Raw genomic sequence first — 24,851 nt, 5'->3', positions numbered from 1 at the left:
CAATATATACAATATATAAATCAAATCATCTGTTCTGGCACTGTTAATCTAGAAGAAAGTGATTGCACAAAGAACAGTAAGAACATAGACTAGCTTATTGAAGTAGGAAAAGAGAAAAAAAAAAGAGCTTCAGAAGTAGGCTTTGCCTCTTGAAAAAATTAAAAATATAAGTCACTGTCTGTGTTGTGCTTGGGAGTTAGCGGCAAAAAAAAAAAAAAAAAAAAAAATCGAAGTCACTGTCTGTGAAAGGAAAAGAAAAAAGTGATAAGAGTTTGCATCCATTGAAGCATGTAGAAAAAGAAAACAATTTTTAAAATAAAATAAAATGAGTATAGTTGGGAGCTTAGCAATGGACATACAGAGTGGAGTAATAGACACTGGAGGCTCCAAAAGGTGGGAGATGGGTGGGGAATGAGGGATGAAATCCTACTATTGGGTACGATGTTCACTATTCTGGTGATGAGGATGCTATGCGATATGCTTTACCACTGCACAATATATCCATGCAACAAAACTGCACTTGTGCTCCTAAATCCATAAAAACAGAAAATTATCTTGGCTGACACCTCTTTCAAAAAAATAATAAAATAAAAAAATAAACATTTTAAAAAGAGGGAGAATAATAAGAGCAAGCAAGGACATTTAGCCTATATTTTCAAATGGGCTTAATCATTTGAAACAGTAAAGTTGTTCATTGAATCTTCATAGAGTATTAAAAAGAAAGCTGCTCTTTGGCAGAATTTCCCACTGAGTTAGTATAGATTACATATGCTCTTTGATAAAAGCCACACACAAAGTTAATTGTTTTTTCTTTTTCTCTTTAGTATTTGCTTTAAGAGAAAAATCCTAAACTCCTTTAGAGGAAGGAAAAAAGAGATGGTGAGAATTCCTTAAAACTTGTAGGGATTTCCGATGCCAGGAAACCATGAAATACGAGAGTATATTTAGCAATCATGGTGATTTAGCTCATGGTAACTGGCATATGTATCATGATAATTTGCATTGCAGTTATTTAAACTGAGATATTCTTGATCAGGTTGAACACATTGCGAGTAGAAGATCTCTTTCTCCAAGAAATAAGATGGAGAGAGTCTTTGGAGAATGACCTCACTGAACTGGTAAGTCAGCTTCCTATGGATTTTGGTAATTTCGTCACTTCTTCCATAATTTCTCAGTGCCCTGGCCATTTTCTGATAAGTCGTGGTCTCCCGATTGTCTTTCCCCCTGCCGCTCAAAGCTTGGCAAGTTTTCCTTTGTTTTTTTGATACAAACGGAAAGATGCCTTTGGTTTTATCTACCCACTGAATATAAGGTGCCATCTCCAGATTACACAGGGATTCGTGAAGGTATTCAAACAGTCAGAGCTTCTTCTTGCCTTTTCCCCACTTTTGCTGGAGAATAGTGGGTTGTACCAGCTGGTTTTCAGTTACGTTCTGCAGAGATTGATGAATATTTCCTTCAAAATAGAAGACCGCAGCACTATTAATTACCATTCTCCAATTATAGACAGGTTCCTCTGTAGGCAACTCTCCATAGCAGCAGGAATTTCCTTTGACATGAGGACAATGATTGATTAAAGCCAGGTAATTTTTGTAATCTGGCGAGTACTGAAGATCTCCAGTTGAATGTTGCCTCAGTACCTCAAAAGCATCCTCAAATGCTTGACCCAGCTTGTTCAACACACATCATGTTTCATTAATAAATTGACTATTTTGTTCCTTGGCAATTGTTGTGGGAAAACACTTCAACCCTTTATAGCGATATTTCATTAATATCAGAATTGTAAATTCAATGGTAGGCTGTCATGAAAATAAAAAATTATTTTCCAGCGTGATGGTTCTTTCCATCAGTGTCCAATGCAGCACCCACTTGCAAACGGTGGAAATAGCCTTCCCCTCCCCTGAAACACATGTCTGCCTCCCGCTTGCCTAACCTGTAACCTGCCATTTTAATAACGGTCACGTTTGGCCAATTTTATGATTTTCATTTCCTTTTCTTGCCTTATTGTACTAGCTATGCTCTTCAGTGCAAAGTTGAATACAATTGGTAATAGCAAGTATTGTTATCTCATTCTTAATCTCAGGGGATAATTAAATATCACAGTGGCTATAGATTTTATATGGATAAACTTTATCACATTAAGGAAGTTTCCTTCTATTTTTAGTGTACTGAGAGTTTTATCATGAATTGTTACTGAATTTTATCAAAAGCTTTTCCTACATCTATTGAGATAATCATATTATATTATTCTTTATTCTGTTGATGTAGTATATTAGTTGATAGTCTCATGTTAACCAACTTATTATTCCTAGAATAAACCTAACTTGATTAATGTGTTGTCTTTTTATATATTGGTGGATTTAGTGTGCTAGTATTTAGTAAAGGATTTTGTACCTATAGTCACAAAAGATATTGGTCTACAATTTTCCTATAGTGTAATGTTTTTGTTAAGTTTTGCTATCAAGCTGTCCTCATAAAAAGAGCTGAAAGTGTCCTTTCTTTTATCTTCTCTGGAAGGGTTTGCTTAAGACTGGTACTGTTTCGGCCAGATGCAGTGGCACACACCTGTAATCCCAATGCTTTGTGAGGCTGAGGTGGGAGGATTGTTTGAGCCCAGGAGTTCAAGACCCGCCTGGTCTTTACAAAAAATAAAAAATAAAAATAATGCACCTATAATATCATAGTGAATCTCCATTTCTACAAAAAAAGAAAAAGCTTTTTTAAAAAGGAAAAGAAAAAAGAGCATTAAGTTGGTAGACTAACAGTGAATATCAGTTACTCAGGAGACTGAGTGGGAGGATCACTTGAGCCCAGGAGGTTGAGGCTACAGTGAGCCATGATCAAGCCACTGCACTCCAGCCTGGGCGACAGAATGAGACCTTGTCTCAAAAAACAAAAGAAAACAAAAGAGTGGCATTGTTTCTTTCTTAAATGCCTGTTGAACTCACCAGTGAAACTAAATGGGCCTGAGTTTTCTTTGTGGGAAGGCTTTCATGACCATCGTTTTTGTTATTACAAACACAATTTATTCAGTAGGTATAACACTATTCAAATTTTCTATTTCTTCTTTTAACAGTTTAATAAATGGTCTCTCAGACACTTAAACCTCTGTGACTCCCAACCTCTGCTAACAAATTGGCAAACATCCCAAGTGGAATCGACTTTACTAAAAAGTTAAGCTCCCTCCTTGGTGCTTCCCTTTTTGCTGGTCTCACTGCCTTAACGGCTCTCGGTGCCTTAAACAGATTACGTTTTGCCCAGTTTTTCCATGTTTGTATGTCAGAGTATTGTTTTGCCACAAGTTACTATTACTAGGAACAGAAATTCTTTATTATTTACCTTTCACAAATGAGAAGACTAAGAGTCAAAGGGGTTAAATTTTTATAAAGTATCATTTTGGAGATATAAACTTTAAAATTGTATGCTTCTCGGCCGGGCGCGGTGGCTCAAGCCTGTAATCCCAGCACTTTGGGAGGCCGAGACGGGCGGATCACGAGGTCAGGAGATCGAGACCATCCTGGCTAACACGGTGAAACCCTGTCTCTACTAAAATATACAAAAAACTAGCTGGGCGAGGTGGCGGGCGCCTGTAGTCCCAGCTGCTCGGGAGGCTGAGGCAGGAGAATGGCATAAACTCAGGAGGCGGAGCTTGTAGTGAGCTGATATACGGGCACTGCACTCCAACTTGGGCGGCAGAGTGAGACTCCGTTTGAAAAAAAAAAAAAAAAATGTATGCTTCTCAAATTGCAAAGGATTAATATGATACAGACCAAGTTATCTGATAGCAACATACCTTAGTTAAAAGTAATGATAAAAATGATGAATTTTTCCATTATATGTTGGGAAACTAAGAACCATACCTCTAAGGTATTCATAGGTTTTCTGTAAGAGAATTGGTTGGAAAAACCTGGAAAGTTGGCAGGTATTGGCTGTTCCTTGCTGGTTTTGAGCAAGCTACCTCAATAAAGAGATGATCTCAGGTTAGCATCGGTCTATTTGAAAGCATAGATGAAAATAAATAGGAATCTGCAAAGAAGGGTCCTCTTACAAGCAATGGTGACTAAGAGTCTAGGCTGGAAAAGCCAACCACTTAGGTAATCTAGGCAGTGGGAAACAAAGGTATTTTTCACAGCTTTTCTTAAAGGCCTCCCATGAAGACTTAGCCAGATAGTAGACCAGTGGCAAAAATCAGATGAAGGAATTCAGCTTTCCTCTGGATCTTCTTGGACTCTTTATAAAATATTCATGTTAAAGAACATGGTCGCCCAGACTGGGCAACATAGTGAGACCCCGTTCCTAAAAAAAAAATGTTTTTAATTAGCTGGGGGTGGTGGTGTGTGCCTGTAGTCCCAGTTATTCAGAAGACTGAGGTAGAAAGATCACTTGAGCTGTGGAGACCAAGGTTGCAGTGAGCCATGACTGCACCACTGCCCTTGAGCCTAGGTTACAGAGCAAGACCCCGCCAAAAAAAAAAAAAAAAAAAAATTCCCTGCAATCCAAACAAGATGAGCTTTATCTAACTGGCCCTGAACGCCACTGGCAGATGTAATCTCATGAGAGTCAAAATGAGTAAGAGTGTGGCCCTACCTCTGAAAGAGTTTTGTTTAAAGGAGCTAAATACACCCACTCAAACCCACATATGAGGAAAGAAGGAAAGAATTTGACAGGGGTCAAATCATGCTATTTATTGATGATGAATGTTGTATATATTTTCAGAAGGGCCACACCTTTTTGAATGTTGTCATTCTCTATCATAATAAGGATATGATGAGTATAGTTTCCTGCTGTGAAACAAGCCCATGTAAGAGTTAGTAAAATGTAGGCTGTATGTAAAGATCATTAGTGCAGAAAAGATCTGAGAAACTAAAGTTTTAGTTCTCTAGAGGTACAGCGGGTATTATGTTGGATTTGGCCCATACCGCAACAGCGCAACTTTCTGATAGTCTGTCTCTTTTCCAGGCATACGTACACTTACACTTACTACACAACAGAACGTTGTAAATTGTTTTCGTCAAGGACCATAAATCTAAATGTCCCACACTTTACCCAATGCTGAGATCAGAACTGTTGACCCTTCAATAAATGTAGGTAGAATTGGGACATACCTGAGTGACAGTACTAGATCTTAGCTATCTCAACCATGCTAAAAAGGCAGTATTAACAGAGAGGTTCTGATCTACGGCATATTACTTGTGTCATTCTTTTGTGGCCAAGCCTGACATAAAGAACATGTTCTTTGATCTGCCCAGGGTACATTCTTTTGTGGTGGCACACTTCTTCCATTAATACCCCTAATCAGTCCATGTCAATTGGACAGGGATGAAGCTCCTTCTTAACCTAGGCTTGTGTATATGACCCAGGCCTGGCCAATTAGCATTCCACCTCTGAATATGATTGGTTCATAGATGGAAATGTGACCTGAGACATAGACATATCAGAGTCATTCCTGGGAACTTTGCTGAGTTATTGAGAATGCTCTTCTCTCTTCTCTTCCATAGTGAACTATAACAGCTATGTAAGCCTGGGGCTGCTGGGGACTGTCTTTCCTATCACAGGGAGAGAGCCCACTAGGGAATGAGATCAACCTATAATAAATAAAAGACAAGATATGGGGAGGGAAAATGAGAGAGAGAAAGAGACACATCCATGGTGATGACATTTGAAACTCTGAATCTAACAATGTCAGACCTTCCCTGGATGGCCAAGATACATGAGCCAATGAATTATTTATTTTTTGTTTGAAGATGATCTTATTTGTATTCATCATGTCCATCTTGCTTGGAAGACTTTCCCAAGCAAATTGCAGAGGTCATGTCTCACTGTTGAACATAAACTCTATTTCCATCACAGTGAAGTGATGGGAATGGGCACAGGGCTAGGACAGAGCACTGAAGGTGAAATACACCGTTCTGAACAGACTGATTCAAATAGTGTGGGAGACAGGTCATGAAAACAGCACAGATCAGCATCCAAATACAACAGCATTAACCTTTATATGCACACACCCGTTAGTTCCTACCTTACCACAAAATCCATTTTCCAAAATACAAAGAACTTCAACTTATTATCCTGGCCTTCAAAATGGGTACAGAAAGAATGATCCAACCTATGTTCTAATCATGGGTGAAAATTATTCTTGGGATTTCTGAAACTTGACAGATGTAAGGAGATAGGAAGCAAGAGAGAGAACGAAACATCCAAACTCTGTCAGGACAAAGGAGAAGATTCACAACTCAGGGAACAGTCAAGTCTTCCCTTTATATTGAGACTTCATTGTCACTGCTATGATCCCTAGATGACCTGACACTCCAGGAGAACCCAACCCAGGACTCTGCATAGTACAGGACCACTCCCAGCATCCCTGAGGGTCCCTGTCTAAGACACTGGTTTAATGAAACCATAATCCATGCACTTGATGAGACATTCTCGGGCTGTCTGAACCACTTCTGCCTTCTTCTCATCTGGCTCCTGTTTGCCCACCACAGTCAGGATCTCCAGCAGCTCACTCTCCACCAGCTTTTTGGCCAGCTCAGCATCGGCTGCCAGTAGGTTGTAGGCGATGACAAGGCCCCGGTGTTGGACAGACAGCTGGTCATGCAGGCAAAGCCGCTGGAGGATCTCCAACCACTGGGTTGTCTGGAAGCAGGAAAAAAGGTAAGGAGGGTGCTAGGTTTGAGTGTGTCCCCAGAGTTCATGTGTTGGAAATGTGGGTCCCCGGTGTGGCAATGTTGGGAGGTGGGGCCTTTAAGAAGTGATTAGGTCATTAAGAGGAATTAATGCTGCTGTCACAGGAATGTGTCAATTCTTGCAGCAGTGAGTTCTCGCTCTCAAGGGACTAGATTAGAAACCATGACAGCCAGTCATGGCCCCAGTTGCCACCTCTTGTGTTTTATCCTTTTCACACACACACATTTCCCCTTCTGCTTCTAAATCATGCTATGACACAGCATAAGACCTTCACCAAAAGCAAATCAGATGACGCTGTCTGATCTCGGACTTCCCAGCCTTCTGAGCTGTGAGCCAAAATAAACCTCTTTTCTTTTACCTAGTCTCAGGTATTCTATTATAGCAACAGAAAATGAACTAAAACAAAATAATTAAAGGAATCAGCATAACTTAGCTATGGTCACACATCTGGAAATAGTAGAGGATTCATATTCCAAATCCATTTCTTTCTTTTTTTTTTTTTTTGAGACAGAGTCTCGGTCCGTCGCCAGGGCTGGAGTGCAGTGTCCGGATCTCAGCTCACTGCAAGCTCCGCCTCCCGGGTTCCTGCCATTCTCCTGCCTCAGCCTCCCGAGTAGCTGGGACTACAGGCGCCTGCCACCTCGCCCAGCTAGTTTTTTGTATTTTTTAGTAGAGAAGGGGTTTCACCGTGTTAGCCAGGATGGTCTCGAACTCCTGACCTCGTGATCCGCCCGTCTCGGCCTCCCAAAGTGCTGGGATTACAGGCTTGAGCCACCGCGCCCGGCCATTTATTTCTTAAGCAGCTTAAGAAGCAAAGGGCCAGACCCACTGCAAACCTGAGAAGAACAGGGATGCAGAGTGTTCAAAAGGAGGATTCTCACCCTGGGCACATGGGCAATGCCTGCTTCTGCCAAACCAGGTGCCCTTTGAGACATCAGCTCCAGACATGCAGACATGCTCTCCCCCAGCCCTGTCTTTAACTGGAATCAACACAAGAGTCTTAAATGTATCCTCACTTCCATTCTTCCTCCATTCCCAGCTATGAAGCAACCCAACTACTATTCTTGGGAAGGTAGGACTCTAGACCCCTCTGATCATCCCAGGAGACAGAGATAATGCTGAGAATAGAACCAGGAGGCTTTACTCCTGTATCATTCAACAGATATACTTGGGGCAGCAGAGTAGAATGGTCATCAGCACGGGGGTTTGGAGTCAGAGAGGCCAGTGTTCAGGTCCCAGCTCAGCCACTTACCAACTACATGGCCTCAGCTAAGTCATTTGACCTCTGTAAGCCTCAGGGTCATCTTCTACACCTACCTCTAACATTGTGGTGATTTAATGAGATAATACATGGAAAGAGCTTAGCATGGGGGCTGGAGCACAGTAAGTGCTCAACAAGTAGAAGTGGATGCAGGGCAAGTAGGTGATAATTTAAGACTCCAACCCAGGCCGGGTGCGGTGGCTCATGCCTGTAATCCCAGCACTTTGGGAGGCTGAGGCAGGTGGAGCATGAGGTCAGGAGTTCAAGACCAACCTGGCCAACATGGGGAACCCCCCTCTCTACTAAAAATACAAAAATTTGCCAGGCATGGTGGCACACGCCTGTAATCCCAGCTACTAGGAAGGCTGAGGCACGAGAATTGCTTGAACCCAGGAGGTGGAAGTTGCAGTGAGCCAAGATTGTACCACTGCACTCCAACCTGGGCAAAAGAGCAAGACTCTGTCTCAAACAATAAACAAATAAAAATAAAAATAAATTAAAAAAAAAAAACACCAATGCAAAGGTTTTCCCTTGAGCTTCTTTGTACCTGTTACCCTAACCTGGCATTTGTCAGCAGGGCTCGCTTTCCACAAGCACATGGGGAGACAGATGCAGGGGGAAGAAAAGGCAAATTCTTGGCTTTTGAGCATCTAATCCAACTTTTGTAAACTCTGCACTGAATGTCCTATCCCAAGGAAAGAACATGAAAACTCAGCTAACTGTGGCACAGTTCTAGGCTGGAAAGTTTCTATGCTGAAGTGTTACTGATAACGGGTCCCGGGCCCATCAGTCCCTGGGATGAGTCACCAAGGGTCAAAGGAAGCAGTGATAGAAACTCAACAAGGATGGGATTCCAGGGCAGGAAGCATAGCCCAGGGCATAGCCCAGATGACATGAGACTGTAGAGATGTCCAGCATCCAACATGGCCTTGGGGTGGCACAAAAGATGAGTCTGAGCAGCTTCACAGAGTCCCCAGGAAGCCCCGTGTCAGAACAAAAATGCAGCCAAGATTTCTGAGCCCCATAAGGAAGAACGAAGAAGTGGACAGGAGTGGGTTGGCAATCCTGAAGCGTTCCAATCCCTTCCCAACTAACAGGCTGTGTGGCCTTGGTCTAGTTGCTTTTCTGCACCTCAGTTTCCTCATTTGTTAAATAGGGATGATGATAATTATTATTACCACCTCACAGGGTGGCTTGGATGATTAAATGACTTAATAAATGTAAACACTTAGGGCAACACCTGGCACTCAGTGAGTGCAAGGAGTCACAGAGGGTCCTGTGAGGACCTGCAACAAGAGTTATGTGCCCAGTAACACCAGAAGAGGCTGCCCTAGGGCAGTGGTTTCAAAGTGTGGTCCCCAAGCTGTTAGCATCCCACCCCCAATCTACTAACTCAGAACATGTGGGGAAACTGTTCTAACAAGTTGCCTAGGTGATTCTTAAACACATTACAGTTTTGAGAAGCTTGCCTTAGGGAAAGAGGTTGAAGTCCAAAGACCATGCAGGATGAACTACATTCAACAGATACACCCTTGCCAGATGCCAGGACAGCATAACCCCCCTTGAAACTTAGAGAACACACCCGCCGATACATACACACCTTACACTGACTATCTAAAAGAGCCTGCCTTTAAACCAGACATGAAACCTTTGAATTGAGATGTCCACATTTTTCACCACAGGGAGAGATGAGCGCCCACAAACTCTTCAGTTTGGTGAAATAAGGAAAGTTTCGTTGTGCACTCCCATGTTTGTAACTACACAGATATTTCCATTACAATTGCTGCAATGGAAACAGTCTCATAAGAGCTGGTCATTGTGTCCACTTTTTTTTTTTTTTTTTTTTTTTTGAGGCAGAGTCTTGCTCTGTCGCCCAGACTGGAGTGCAGTGGCCGGATCTCAGCTCACTGCAAGCTCCGCCTCCCGGGTTTACGCCATTCTCCTGCCTCAGCCTCCCGAGTAGCTGGGACTACAGGCGCCCGCCACCTCGCCCAGCTAGTTTTTGTATTTTTAGTAGAGACGGGGTTTCACCGTGTTAGCCAGGATGGTCTCGATCTCCTGACCTCGTGATCCGCCCGTCTCGGCCTCCCAAAGTGCTGGGATTACAGGCTTGAGCCACCGTGCCCGGCCATTGTGTCCACTTAAGAGAATCTGCAGCTTTTTTGCCAAACCATAAGCTCCTTATGGCATCCCCACCACAACCGTGCTTCTCTTGGGAAGCTCTGGAGCTCCACAGCAGTGATTAGCATTGCTGTTGTTCTTAAGCAATGAGGTATATGCACCTCTAAAGGCAATGGGTGAAACTCCAGTGGGAGGGGTTGAGCTAGCACACTTGGGAAGACCAGATAATGAACGTAAGGCACTGAAGGGAATAGGCAGTCCTCTCCTTAGGCAGTAAGAACAGATGCCCGGCGGCTGTGAGAGGTTTCTTTAGGAGCTGGTCTCCCCAGAGGATCATCCAGTGTGGTCTGTGAGTGGGGAGATTCCCTGGAGCCCATCCAACCCTTCCTATCCCCAGGGCCAGCTCTTACCACTTGAGTCATCTTGAAGCACAGTTTCTTGTGTGCTGCTGTCAGCATGGCCAGAGCCCCTGCAGCCGCATTCTGCACCTTATCATCATCCTCCCCGCAGAGCAGCACCACCAGCTTCAGCCGGTCGTTCCCATCAGCCAAGAACCTTTCCTGTACCTGTGGGAGGCAGGAACATGGCTCAGAGAAAACTGTCCCCAATCTGCCCAGCCTGAAGAGGGTAAGATGCGCCTGAAGTTCTCCAACCCAAGATCCCTCAGCGTTTCCCTCTGAGCACCTCACTCATGCTACCTCCCCCAAAAAGCCTTCCCCGATTGGTTGAATGAAGGGGCTACAAATTCTTCCAAATAAAGAAAACGAAGAATTCCCCATCTAGTGTGCTTCACCACCTCTGTTTGCATTCAGCCTCCACACCAGGGGAAGGAGGCAGGCACAGACTCCTGCAGGGTAGATGATGCCTGAGGAACTGTATTTCCCATCGCTTTGGGGAAGCTTGGAAGGTTTATCCCACAATGGATGGGCCTTCAGGGTCTTCCATAAAATGATTTTGCAGGGACTGGGGCAGAAGCAGGGAACAATTAGGTGGTTTGCTCGGTATTAGAAAGCTACAGTGCTGTCTCCTCCAGGTGAGAGATGAGGCTTCCCACGGATCTGAAAACCAGAAGAGCTTCCAGGGGACCAGTACCCTGACATGTCTCAGAGAGGTATTAACCCCTCACAGCATCTCATCCTCAACCCTCTGCACTACTGTAAAATCTAGGTGGTCAAGTCTCAGAGCATTCTACTGGGCCAGGTTTCTTAGAAGTGGAACTCCAAAAGGGGACCAAGATCACAGCTTCCCAGGTGTGACCCTCTATCTTCATCTCCCTGAAACTGGAGCAGTGGTCATCGGAGGTGAGAGCATGGCAGAGGTCACCATATATCAGAGGGGTCAGCATGGCCCCTTCTCATGGGATAGAGTTGTTTCTGGGAAGCAGCTGCCCTTACATGGACTACATTCCCCCATTTCTCACATCTCGATGTGGTGGTGGCCTAGTTCTCATAGATGGAACACAAGCGGAAGTGATGTGTGTCACTTTTAGGCACCTCTCCCTCAGTCTGTCTCCCCATTCACCATCAGAGTGGAATCCACTCCCAGTGTGGCAGAGGAGAAGGCAGTTCTTGATGATCAAAGGAGCCTGGATCCCTGAGTCAGCTTGAAAGTGAGCCACCCGGCTGGGCGCAGTGGCTCACGCCTGTAATCCCAGCACTTTGGGAGGCCAAGGCGGGCAGATCATGAGGTCAGGAGATCAAGACCATCCTGGCTATCACGGTGAAACCCTGTATCTACTAAAAATACAAAAAATTAGCCAGGGGTGGTGGCACGCGCTGTAGTCCCAGTTACTCGGGAGGCTGAGGAAGGACAATCGCTTGAACCCAGGAGGCGGAGGTTGCTGTCATTCGAGACCACACCACTACACTCCAGCCTGGGTGACAGAGCCAGACTCCATCTCAGAAAAAAAAAAGTGAGCCACGCAATCCAAACAGGACTTTGACATGGTGAGCAAGAAATGAACTTCTATCCTATTGGGACCACTGAACATTTTGACTTGAGTTGTTGTAGCAGTCAGTGCTCCCATAGGAAAGGTTGCCTCCCTCCTCCCATTACCTCCCTCAACCTCTCAGCCTCCCAACCCCATCTCCCTGGACACACTCTCTGTCTCCCCCATGGCTTCCAGGCCCGCAGCCCAGACTTAGGCCAGCTCCCTGGTAGACCCTGGTAGCTTCATTTCCCCTGACTTTAATATGTTTTTTTTTTTTTTGAGATGAAGTCTTGCTTTTTCGCCCAGGCTGGAGTGCAGTGGCATGATCTTGGCTCACTGTAACCTCTGCCTCCCAAGTTCAAGCAATTCTCATGTCTTAGCCTCCGGAGTAGCTGGGACTACAAGCACCCACCACCATGCCTGGCTAATGTTTGTACTTTTAGTAAAGACAGGGTTTCACCATATTGGCCAGGCTGGTCTCAAATTCCTGACTTCAAGTGACCCACCCACCTCGGCCTCCCAAAGTGTTGGGATTACAGGCATGAGCCACTGCACCTGGCCTTTAATAGGCTTTAATGGGTTAGGTTTTCCCCCTAAAACAGTGAGAAGATCTCAGGTTCAGGCGTTGAGGGTAAACAGACTGGGTCTCTTCGCTAGTCCCTATATGGGGGCCCAGGAGGGCCATTCAGCTTGGCCCTCATGTTAATGAAGGGCCTCAAATTTAGACCCTGCTGTTATATCTGATAAGATTATACCTACAGGCACAGCAGTACTCTGACAGGATGGGAAGAAGAAGACATTCACCAGATGGGTATCATTCGTCCCATGACTGGACCATGAGGCCTACAGCATGTTCTGAATTCATTTCATTTTTATAAACCCTATAATTATTCTGTGATGAGTACAGTTATATTGCATTGCAATTTCTATAGGAACAGTGGTAGTTCATTAAATGCTGACATTTAAGACATCCTGAAATGGTTGATAACTGTATTTGGCATTTCTTCTTTTTTTTATATATGTGGAGTTTCAATAAATGCAAGCGGTCTAGCCTTCCTTGACCTCTGAGAGGCCCTGGTCTCATATCCTGCTTTGTTTTAAGTTTATTTAGGCCTACGTAACTTAGGGAAAAGGTGTCTTCCACCTCATCTAGCCCAGGGTTTGGATTCAAAGCCCTAGCTTTGTATTTTTTTCTTTATGCATATCTGTCTCTCAGGGCCCCTACAGGGAGGGGGACTGTAATCTAGGAAAGATTTAGGGATTCTTGGATTTTCTGCCCAAAATGCTACCTTAATGCCATCATAACAGCCCCTGATCTCACCCCAGGGTCTGACCCTGGCCTGTCTCTCCGTGCCTTGATCATGCCCAGGTCTCCGTCCTGAGCCCCTGCCTCACCTCCTTGTGGAGTACCATGTTGCACATGCACTCGGTGGCCGCCTGCCGCAGCTGATCATGATTCTCAAACATGTAGTTCTCGATGTCCGGCAAGGCCCTCTCCTTAAAGATCTTCTGCCTAGGGTAGGAGGGTGGAGGGAGACAGACCCTTGAGTCTTCTGCAGTGACCATGGGGGTTTTCTGGCCATCTAGGGACCATTCTTCCATTCTGGTGCTATCCTTCCCACATCCTCAGCCAGCATGGTTTATGTGGCATCAAACAGCCCTCAGCTCTAGGAGGGGCACCATGGGCCTAAACTAAATGATATAGCATGGCATCCTGGCCACAGCAGTGGGTTCTGGATGTCACCCAACTGAAGAGCCTCTGTATTATTGCAGTAAAGAAATTCTCTCTCTCTCTCTCTAATCCTGGACCAAGAAGATGTAAGAAGATCCAAGAAGAACCAAGATCCAAGAAGATGTAAAGGCCAGAGCTGCCCTCACAACCATGAGAGAGCAGAAAAGCCCATTGAGAATTAAAACAATACAGAAAGGAGAGGAGAGACAGAGAGAACAGGAACCTAAGACAGCTTTGTAAGCCCTGCATCAAGCCACACCTGAATCTTGCTACCCCAGACTTCTTATCTACATGAGCCAATAAATTTCCTTTATGCTTAGGCCTATTATAGTTGAGTTTTCTGCTACTGACAATCAAAAGAATCCCAACCCAGTACATGCTGACATACTCCTGCTTCCACAGAGGAGTACATTTTATACCACTATCCACCTGGATATCTTTTTTTTTTTTTAATACTTTAAATTCTAGGGTACATGCAACGTGTAGGTTTGTTACATAGGTATACATGTGCCATGTTGGCTTGCTGCACCCATCAACTCATCATTTACATTAGGGTATTTCTCCTAATGCTATCCCTCCCCCAGCTCCCCACCCCACAACAGGCCCCAGTGTGTGATGTTCCCTTCCCTGTGTCCATGTGTTCTCATTGTTCAACTCCCACCTATCAGTGAGAACATGCGGTGTTTGGTTTCTGTCCTTATGATAGTCTGCTCAGAATGATGGTTTCCAGCTTCATCTACTTCCCTGCAAAGGACATGAACTCATCCTTTTTTATGGCTGCATAGTATTCCACAGTGTATATTTTTTCTTAATCCAGTCTGTCACTGATGGACTTTTGGGTTGGTTCCAAGTCTTTGCTATTGTGAATGGTGCTGCAATAAACATACGTGTGCATGTGTCTTTTTTTTTTTTTTTTTTTTGAGATGTAGTCTCGCTCTGTTGCCCAGGCTAAAGTGCAGTGGTGCAATCTCAGCGCACTGCAAGCTCTGCCTCCTGGGTTCACGCCATTCTCCTGCCTCAGCCTCCCGAGTAGCTGGGACTACAGGTGCCCACCACCACACCCAGCTGATTTTTTTTGTATTTTTAGTAGAGACAGGGTTTCACCATGTTAGCCAGGGTGGTCTCGATCTCCTGACTTCGTGATCCACCTGCCTTGGCCTCCCAAAGTGCTGGGATTACAGGTGTGAGCCACCACTCCCAGCCATGCATGTGTCTTTATAGTAGCATGATTTATAATCCTTTGGGTATATACCCAGTAATGGGATTGCTGGGTCAAATGATATTTCTAGTTCTGGATCCTTGAGAGCCAAATCATTAGTGAACTCCCATTCACAATTGCTACAAAGAGAATAAAATACCTAGGAATCCAACTTACAAAGGATGTGAAGGACCTGTTCAAGGAGAACTACAAACCACTGCTCAACAAAATAAAAGAGGACACAAACAAATGGAAGAACATTCCATGCTCACGGATAGGAAGAATCAATATTGTGAAAATGGCCATACTGCCCAAGATAATCTGTAGACTCAGTGCCATCCCCAATTCTTCAGAGAATTGGAAAAAACTACTCTAAAGTTCATATGGAACCAAAAAAGAGCAGGCATAGCCAAGACAATCCTAAGCAAAAAGAACAAAGCTGGAGACATCACTCTATCAGACTTCAAACTATACTACAAGTCTACAGTAACCAAAATAGCATGGCACTGGTACTGAAACAGGTACATAGACCAATGAAACAGAACAGAGGCCTCAGAAACAACACCATACATCTACAACCTCTGACAAACCTGACAAAAACAAGAAATGAGGAAAGGATTCCTTATTTAATAAATAGCGCTGGCAAAACTGGCTAGCCATATGTAGAAAGCTGAAACTGGATCCCTTCCTTACACCTTATACAAAAATTAACTCAAGATGGATTAAAGATTTAAATGTAAGACCTAAAACCATAAGAACCCTAGAAGAAAACCTAGGTAATACCATTCAGGAAATAGGCATGGGCAAAGACTTCACGACTAAAACACCAAAAGCAATGGCAACAAAAGCCAAAATAGACAAATGGGATCTAATTAAACTAAAGAGCTTCTGCACAGCAAAAGAAACTATCATCAGAGTGAACAGGCAACCTACAGAATGGGAGAAAAATTTTGCAATCTACCCATCTGACAAAGGGCTAATATCCAGAATCTACAAAGAACTTAAACAAATTTACAAGATAAAAACAACCCCATCAAAAAGTGGGCAAAGGATATGAACAGACACTTCTCAAAAGAAGACGTTTATGCAGCCAACAGATACGTGAAAAAATGCTCATCATCACTGGTTATCAGAGAAATGCAAATCAAAACCACAATGAGATACCATCTCACGCCAGTTAGAATGGTAATCATTACTACTTTAGAAAGAAGTGCTGGCTGGGTGCAGTGGCTCACACCTGTAATCCCAGCACTTTGGAAGACCAAGGCGGGCAGATCACCTGAGGTCATGAGTTTGAGACCAGTTTGGCCAACATGGGGAAACCCTGTCTCTACTAAAAATACAAAAATTAGCTGGGTATGATGGCACACTCCTGTAGTTCCAGCTACCCTAGAGGCTGAGACAGGAAAATAGCTTGAGCCCTGGAGGTGGAGGGTGCAGTGAGCTGAGATGGCGCCACTGCACTCCAGCCTGGGCAACAGAGTGAGACTCAGTCAAAAAAAAGCCTTACAGTATCTTTTGGCTTTGGTATATTCACTGTGTGGTTTACTAAGTGCTAACTCAAATCCCACACCTTGCCTTTGATGTTGTCTTCTGAGAAGAGCATTCTCAGCACATTATGTGAAATTTCAAACAAACACTTTTTGAGCCACCTCTCTTCACCCCTGCCACACTCACCACACTCACCGGAGTTTGTCACTCCGCCCAGACAGGTTGGTGAGGCCTAGGAGAGCCTCATAGTTCTGAAGCCCATCCCTCTGTGTGTCCAAGAGGCTTACGAGGGGCCGCACCACCTCATACACCTGTTGGGGAGGGGTCAAGGGTTTGGTCAGGTGAGGACTTTGTTCCCTGAGTGCCTTACATTTATAGGTGCCCAGCTGCAAAGTTTCCAAAACACTTTCCCATACATTGTCTGATTTAATCCTCACAATGATCCTGACAGGCAGGATTATTTTCTTTATAGACAGGATAACTGAATTTTGGAAAGGGCAATCCTGATTGTCAGGGGTAGAACCAGGCCTGGAATCCAGGTGCCTCCAATGCATCACCCCTCCTGTGACAGTACCATGCTCCTCTCCCAGGCTGGAGGTATAGTGACAAGGGGAAAGGCCTCTAGGAGCAGAGGAGACCCCTCCCATCGCCCTATCCCATCTACCCAAGCACCTACCCGCTCCCCGGGGAAAGCAATGTCCGGATTGGAGACAGCAGCGATCTTTGCTAGAGCGTGCGCTGCTTTCACCTTGCCCACATCTGTGCCCTCCAAAGCCAGGGGAATCAGGGCCTGCAAGAAAGGGCAAGGTCACTACTTAGTCACAGACATCCAGAGGCTTCCCTCCTGTCCTCCTGCTCCAGGTGCTGTCTGTCTGTCCCGGTCCAGGAAGACTCTGCCATATAATCAGCCCTTGCACATCATGGAAAACAATTAAATCCTTAATCACATATTCACTCCCCTTGGTTCCCAGTGCACATCCAGGTCTTTGCCAACTTCCTCCCACCCACCTAAATGTTCCTTCAGCTTTTGGAAAAATAAATAATTCAATCAACAAATTTTTTACTTTCTGCCCAAGCCAAACCCAATCTTTTTGTTTGTTTGTTTGTTTTGTTTTATTTTTTTGAGACAGAGTTTCACTCTTGCTGCCCAGGCTGGACTGCAATGGCATGATATCGGCTTGTTGCAACCTCTGCCTCCTGGGTTCAAGCAAGTCTCCTGCCTCAGGTTCCTGAGTAGCTGAGATTACAGGCACACGCTACCATGCCCAGCTAATTTTTGTATTTTTAATAGAGATGGAGTTTCAGCCAAATCCAATCTTAACATCAGACATCTATTGAGCACCTACCATGAACCAATACTTTCTATATTTTCTCTAATTCTTGTGACAGTCTGCAAAGTGAAAGTGTGATTTTTTTCCCTATTTTACAGATGAAGAAGCTGTGGCTGGGAGATTAAGTATTTTGCCTGAGGTTATGCAGTCAAAAAGGGGCAGAGCAAGAACTCAACTACAAGTCTTCTACATCAAAGTCCAGGGTCTCTATCTTTGCACGGTGCTTCCTTCCAATAGCAAGGATAGACGGGATTCCAAAGTACATACCATCATAGCATAAAATCAAGCAGAAATTGGCTTGGGGCTATGAGCACAGACAGCACAGATAAGTGGTGGCCGTATTCCAGGAAGTTGAGTTGGGGCAGAGGGTACATTATTCTTGGGCTAGGCAAAGAGCATGCACAAAGGCACCTTCTAGGATGGCAAGGACCATGTCCTGCCCAGTTACCTTGCCACCACCTTGAGCCACAATGGTGCCTCGGTCCTTTGGGTTGTCACACAGTGCCAGGAATACCCTGTGGGACCGAGAAGAAAGGAGAACATTTAATGCACCGGTACACCTTCCCAGGCAGCAGCAGCAGCAGCAGGCCAGCCAGTCGGAGCCAGTGAAATCCTGGGATGAAGAGGGAGACCATGGAAAGTGCCATTTGTGTGCCTGTGCCCCAGAATTAGCCACCTTGGGAAGATGACCTCATGGAAATAATTGTCTGGGAAGGAATTAAGGCCAAATGAGGCTGCAAAGAGCGCCCTCGCTATCCCTATTTAGGGACACAACCACCCAGGAGAAACTTTCCAACATGGATGTGCCCCAGGGCCTCCATGATCTGGCTCTGGTCTCCTCTCTTGTCTCATCTAGCACCAGCCCCTCCTGTGCATTCCCTGCCCCAGACATATTGCAGGAGAACCCCAAATTCACTCATTCTCTCTCCATCCTTGGTGTCATTGCAGATGCTATTCTCTCTGCCTGGAACCTTCCCTCTCCTGCATGTAGGTGGCTCCTTTCCTTCCTTCAGAGCTTGATTGGGTTGTCACATCCCCCAGGAGGCCTTACCAGCTGCCCACCCACTTCCCCTCCAGTCTGGCTGGTTGGGGGACACTGCTTGTGCTCCAACCAGCCCTTTGTGCTTCCCATATCATGGCACCCATTGCATCGGACTGTAGCTGTGATCTTGCCTGCCTCCCTGGCCAGACTGCACAGAGACTGTGCCTTTAATCTCTGGGAACAAGGTAACAAGAAGGAACAGTGGCCTCCTTTCTCCTGATGCAAACTTCCACCTGTGATGACTTGCCCACCATGTCACTTCTCTTCCTTCCTTTCCTTCTTTCCCTCTTTCTTTCCTTCCTTTCCTTCTTTCCCTCTTTCTTTCCTTCTTCCTTCCTTTCTTTCTTCTTTCTTTTCCCTCTTTCTTTCTTTTCTTTCTTCTTTCTTTATGTTCTTCTTTCTTTCCTTTCTCTCTCGTTCCTTCCTTCCCTTCCTTCCCTCCTTTCTACCTCTTTTCTTTCTCTTTTTTCTTTCTTTCTCTCTCTCTTTCTTTTTTATTTCTTCTTTCTCCTTCCTTTCTTCTTTTTCCTTCCCTCCTTCCTTTTTTCCTTCCTCCTTCCCTTCCTTCCTCTCTCTTTCTTTTCTTCTTTTCTTTCCTCCCTCCCTCCCTCTTTTTCTTCCTCTTTCTCTTTCTTTCTTTCTTTCTTTCTTCTTTCTTTCTTTCTTTCTTTCTTTCTTTCTTTCTTTCTTTCTTTCTTTCTCTTTCTTTCTCTTTCTCTCTTTCTTTCTTTCCTCTGTTGTATAGAGACATGACCTTGCTTTGTTGCCCAGGCTGGTGTGCAGTGGTACCATCATCATTCACTGCAGCCTTGAATTCCTGGGCTCAAGCGATCCTCCTGCCTTAGCCTCCCAAGTAGCTGGGAGTACAAGGTGCACACCACCAGGCCAGGCTAATTTTAAAAATTTTTGTACAGATGGGGTCTCAATATGTTTCCCAAGCTAGTCTTGAATTCCTGGACTCAAGCAAGCTTACCATCTCGGCCTCCCAAAGCCCTGGGATTATAGGCATGAGCCACCACCCATGGTCCCATGTCACTTTTCAAAGCTGATCCCCTCAGACCTTTCTCCAGGCTTTCCCAATATCTTATCTCATTTAGGCCCCCAGCATTTCTATCCCTGCCCAGCATGCTACACTCCAGGCCCCTCAGCCCTCAGCCCTCAGCCCTAGTTCCAAGCCTTGGTCCACTGCAGCCCCACCTGGCCAGCAGCTCCTTGGTCTGGTCGGTGAGGATGGCACTATCTGCTTTCACCATGCAAGCCAGAGCAGAGATGACACCCGCCTTCAGAAGCCGCTTCACCCGCATATCTATAAAGTCCTTTTTGTCCTGGGGAGATGAAAAGATGGCAATGTAAGAGGGTCCTGGGTGCTAGGCCAATCTGAATTGGAACCAAAGATGGTGCATTTCTGAATTCTTGGGGTCGGTTGAATAATGGCCTCCAAAGATGTCCACGGTCTAATCTCTGGAACCTGTGAACGTGGGACCTTACATGGCAAAAGGGATTTTGTAGACACAATTAAGTCAAGGATTTTGAGATGGGGAGGTAAGCCTAGATTTTTGTGTGGGCCCAATATAATCACCAGGATCTTTATCAGAGGGAGGCAGGAAGATCAGAGTTAGCACTAGGAGATGTGACAATGGAATGGAAGTGAGGTCGGAGTGGTTCAAGGTCACCAGCCAAAGCATGTAGGTGGCCTCTAGAAGCTGAAAAAGGCAACAAAATGATTCTCCTTTAGAGCCACCCGAAGAAACCAGCTCTGCTAACACCTTGACTTTAGCCGAGTGAGACTCATTTTAGGACTCTTGACCTCCAGAACTATAAGATTTTTAAGACTGGCCCAGGTGAGATGGCTCACATCTGTAATCCCAGCACCAGCACTTTGGGAGGCTGAGGTGGGTGGATCACTTGAGCCCAGGAGTTCGAGACTAGCCTGGGCAACAAGGCGAAACCCCGTCTCTACTAAAAATACAAAAATTAGCTGGGCATGGTGGAGCATGTCCGTAATCCCAGTTACTCAGGAGGTTGAAGCAGGAGAATTGCTTGAGCCCAGGAAGCGGAGGTTGCAGTGAGCCAAGATTGCACCACTGTACTCCACCTGGGTAACAGAGGGAGACTCAGTCTCAAAAAAAAATACAAAAAAAATGTAAAAATTGTGTTGTTTTAGGTCACAGTGCTTGTGGCAATGTGTTCCAGAAACAATAGGAGACTAAGACACTTCACCAGATTCCCTCTTCCCAAACAACTGCCAAGGGCTATATAGCACGCTCTGCTGTCGAGTGTCACTGTCTCTTTTCTTCCTTGCCTTCCCTAATCCCAAGACAGAGCCTGAGGAGCTGATATCGTAGAAAACCAGTCCCAAAGGTTCTCTCATTCACAGAGGAATGAAATAAAAGAAGGATAATCCAAAAGACTAAATGATGCATATATTGTTTTTCTTGGAAAAGGCTGGGGTGGGAGGGGAGGTAGAGGGTATAGGCAGGAGAGAAAGGACACAGTGGATGAAGCCGCCATAACAATAGATTGGGTTTGCTGGAAACCCAAAGTCAACTCAGGGTTAAAGAGTCCCTACAGACAATCCTCAGAGTGGCGAGTGGTGGGGAAGGGGCTGACAACCCTGGGCAAGCCCTGGAAGCCACATTGGAACTTCACAGCCACAGCACATGCTCTGCACCCTTGCCTGGATGAAACATCATCCAGCTTTCAAAAATGATTCAGAGGCCGGGTGCGGTGACTCACGCCTGGATTCCCAGCACTTTAGGAGGCCGAGGTGGGTGGGTCATTTGAGGTCAGGAGTTCAAGACCAGCCTGGCCAACGTGGTGAAACCCTGTCTCTACTAAAAATACAAAAATTAGCTGGGAGTGGTGGTGCGTGCCTGTAATTCCAGCTACTCAGGAGGCTGAGGCAGGAGAATCACTTGAACCTAGGAGACAGAGGTTGCAGTGAGCCTAGATCTCACTATTGCAATCCAGCCTGGGTGACAGAGCCAGACTCTGTCTCAAAAAATAAATACAATAAAAATGATTCAGAGAATGAGATGGCAATGTGGAAAACATATTTTTCCAAAATCTGGCACAAAATGATAAATATATTCTGATTGTAACTGTGAAAAGAAAAAAGATACATAGAAAAAAAGCCCCTGGTAGGTAACATAGCGTCAAAATGCCAACAGCAGTCATGTGGAGATGATGTAATCATGAGTGGTTATTCCCTTTTCTCCACATTTTAACTCGTTTTGCAGTATGATTATATTACTTTGATCATTAAAAAAAATCTAAATGATTTTATTGGCTGGCTATATCTTGCATATATTCATATGCAAATCACACACAAATCATATCTTCATGTGCAGGGAATTGTTGGAGAGGGGTCCAGGGGATCTGTGACTTCTGGGCTGACCATGCCTCTCCTCTCATGATTCCTACTTAGCACCCATGTCACAAAACCCAGAAATCTGAGAAAATCAAATTGTTATCTGTTGGAGACATGAAATAAAACTGTCTTTAATCCATAAAATCAACAACACAAATTGCAAAGTGTCCATCATAGCTCCGTTTGTTTTCTCAGATTACAAATTGTTGGATTTTTTCGAAATAGAAAATAAAAACAAAGAAAAAGCATGAGCACCATCTGGTGGGAAAGTTTACCATTAACATCTTCAGTTTATGTGTATCCTACCCCCTACCACCCAAACACACACCACGCTGCTCCTGACACCACTCCTTTTGCCGTTCCGCCTCCTTTGGAGGCCTGGTGGCACAGACCAGATCCCTCCCACGTCGTGCCTGACCCTACCTTCGGGTGCTCCTCGGGCACATGCTGCTTGGAGAACTTGGCGAGCTGGACAAGCTCCGGGATGACCTCCTTGACATCGTAGCTATTGGTGCAGTTCACCAGGGTGGTGGCCACCGAGTACAGGATGGTCTTGTCACTGGTCTGGAAGGCACAGGGTTGGGGAGAGGGAAAACAGAAAGGAAACTTTAGGACAAATCTCTGCTTCCAGGATGCTCCCTCACGTGGCCAGCAGGCTGGTGTGGGAGGAGTGCAGCTGGTAGGGCCCATTCTGAGGAAAGACAGCAGTGCAGGAGAGGCTCTGTCCATAAAGGCGGGCAGCAGTGTCTCCTGCACCCTCCAACAGCAGCTCTGACAGTATGAATAGGAGCTGTCTCACAAAGATCCTCAGTTTGTGCCTATTCCAAAAGCCCAGTCTAACACTTTCCCATCCAACTGGAGATGGGGCAGGAGCTGAACATTCTTCAGTCCTGGCGAAAATCTCTCCCAAACTTTCTTCCTTTACTGGTAGAAAAGAGCCAGAGAGTTGGCCCGGCAGACAAGGAAAAGAGTCTGGGAGGGTCTGGGAGGGGAGGGCAGGTTCCCAGAAAGGCCAGGCACAGCCCCTTTTATTTATTTATTTTCTTGAGGCAAGGTCTCTCTCTGTCACCCAGGCTGTAGTGCAGAGGTGCAATTCTAGCTCACTGCAGCCTCGATCTCCCAAGGCTCAAGCAATCCTCCCGCCTCAGCCTCCCGAGTAGCTGGGATTATAGGTAGGTGCCACCACGCCCGGCTAATTTTTTAATTTTTTGTAGAGATGGGGTTTCACTATGTTGCCTAGGCTGGTCCCGAACTCCCCTGAACTCAAGCCATCTGCCCTCCTCAGCCTCCCAAAGTGCTGGAATTACAGGCGCGTGCTACGATGCCCCACTTTTTTATTTTTTCTTTTTTATTTTATTATTATTATTTTTTAGCTGCCTCAGGTCCTTCAAGACCTCACCTCCTGAGGACCCCAGGTGTGGGGAAAAGAGAGGTCAGCCTGTTACTGTGTCTATATAGAAAGAAGTAGATTTAAGAGACTCCATTTGGTCCTGTATTTGAGATGTTGTTAATCTGTGACCCTACCCCCAACCTTGTCCTTGCAAGAGACACGTGCTGTGGTGACTTAAGGTTTAAAGGATTTTGGGCTGTACAGAATGTGCTTTGTTAAACAAGTGCCTAAAGGCTGCTTGTGGTTAAAGGTCATCACCATTCTCTTAATCTCAAGTAAGAGAAAAACATTTGTCTCCTGCCCGTCCCTGGGCAATGGAACATCTCCGTGTAAAACCCATTGTGTGCTTTGTTTACTGAGCAAAGAGAAAACCGCCTTTAGGAATAAGGTGGGATTTGCTGGAGCAATGCTGCTAAAAGGTTTATGGAGATGTTTGCATATGCATCTCAAGGCACAGCATTTTCCTTGAACTTATTCAGGTCACAAAGATCTTTATCTATATGTCTTACTGCTGATTTTCTCCCTAAAATGATCCTATTGTCCTGCCACTCCCTTATCTTTTTGATGGTAAAGATAATTATCAATAAATATTAAGGGAACTCAGAGACCGGTGCCGGCGTGGGTCCTCTGTAAGCTGAGCGCTGGTCCCCTGGGCCCCGCTTTTCTTTCTCTATACCTTGTCTCTGTGTCTTATTTCTTTTCTTAAGTCTCTCGTTCTACCTAACGAGAAATGCCCACAAGTGTGGAGGGGCAGGCCACCCCTTCACCAGGAAAACAAACTGCCCTCTTGTGCATCTTCCCACTCTGGAAGACATTAGGAGTTGGGAGTCCATTTTACAGTCAGGTAAAATGAGGGCCAGAAAAGGGGAAATAACCGATCAGGTTTATACAGGGGTAAGGAGTAGAGCCAGGGGGAAGACTGGGATCCAATCCCTGTGGGTCTGGACCCAGCAGACCTTTCCTGAGGTTTGTGGTCAGGCCAGACTCCTCCACACTTGCCTTGGCCAGCTCAAACATGGCCTGCAGGGCAGGGATGTCCTGAACAAAGTCGTCCTTCACATCAGCGTCCAGCGTGAGGTAGGCCAGGCCCTCCACTGCCCAGCGCCGGGTCCGGGTGTCTATGGACGTATTGCACAGCCACCTGGAAGTGAGGAGGGAGCCCATGTGGGAAGGGGCCCAGGCCTTAGGTCAAGAGGGTGAGGCGATTTCAGGGTGGTGAACCGGGGATGAGGTCCCTTTCACACTTCACTGGAGCACACCCCAGAGACTCCTGCCCGGAAGGCGCGTGAGGAGGTGCA

At 45.4% G+C, this 24,851-nt stretch overlaps 1 protein-coding gene and 1 pseudogene across 3 annotated transcripts in view; both read right to left on the bottom strand.

Moving 5' to 3' along the window:
• Nucleotides 1–944: 944 nt before the first annotated feature.
• On the bottom strand, nt 945–6,036 carry LOC111526862 (annotated as a pseudogene).
• Nucleotides 3,315–24,851, bottom strand: part of UNC45B (unc-45 myosin chaperone B) — a 43,316-nt gene continuing 21,779 nt past the window's right edge. The window contains exons 12-21 of one of the 3 annotated variants that reach the window (XM_023192884.1): nt 24,553–24,694; nt 22,587–22,727; nt 19,991–20,118; nt 18,200–18,266; nt 17,097–17,210; nt 16,616–16,731; nt 13,395–13,512; nt 10,480–10,635; nt 3,731–6,636; nt 3,315–3,419 (exon numbers count right to left, since the gene is read on the bottom strand). In XM_023192884.1, coding sequence (XP_023048652.1) covers nt 6,376–6,636; nt 10,480–10,635; nt 13,395–13,512; nt 16,616–16,731; nt 17,097–17,210; nt 18,200–18,266; nt 19,991–20,118; nt 22,587–22,727; nt 24,553–24,694 — 1,243 coding nt within the window. In that variant the 3' untranslated portion in view covers nt 3,315–3,419; nt 3,731–6,375. Of the gene's footprint in view, nt 3,420–3,730; nt 6,637–10,479; nt 10,636–13,394; nt 13,513–16,615; nt 16,732–17,096; nt 17,211–18,199; nt 18,267–19,990; nt 20,119–22,586; nt 22,728–24,546; nt 24,695–24,851 lie in introns of those variants that run through there. The other 2 variants (XM_023192882.1, XM_023192885.1) reach the window with 2 other exon arrangements.

Source organism: Piliocolobus tephrosceles, chromosome 16, assembly GCF_002776525.5.
Source record: "Piliocolobus tephrosceles isolate RC106 chromosome 16, ASM277652v3, whole genome shotgun sequence".
Taxonomy (NCBI): Eukaryota; Metazoa; Chordata; class Mammalia; order Primates; family Cercopithecidae; genus Piliocolobus; species Piliocolobus tephrosceles.
This window is presented reverse-complemented; position numbering and strand designations above follow the sequence as displayed.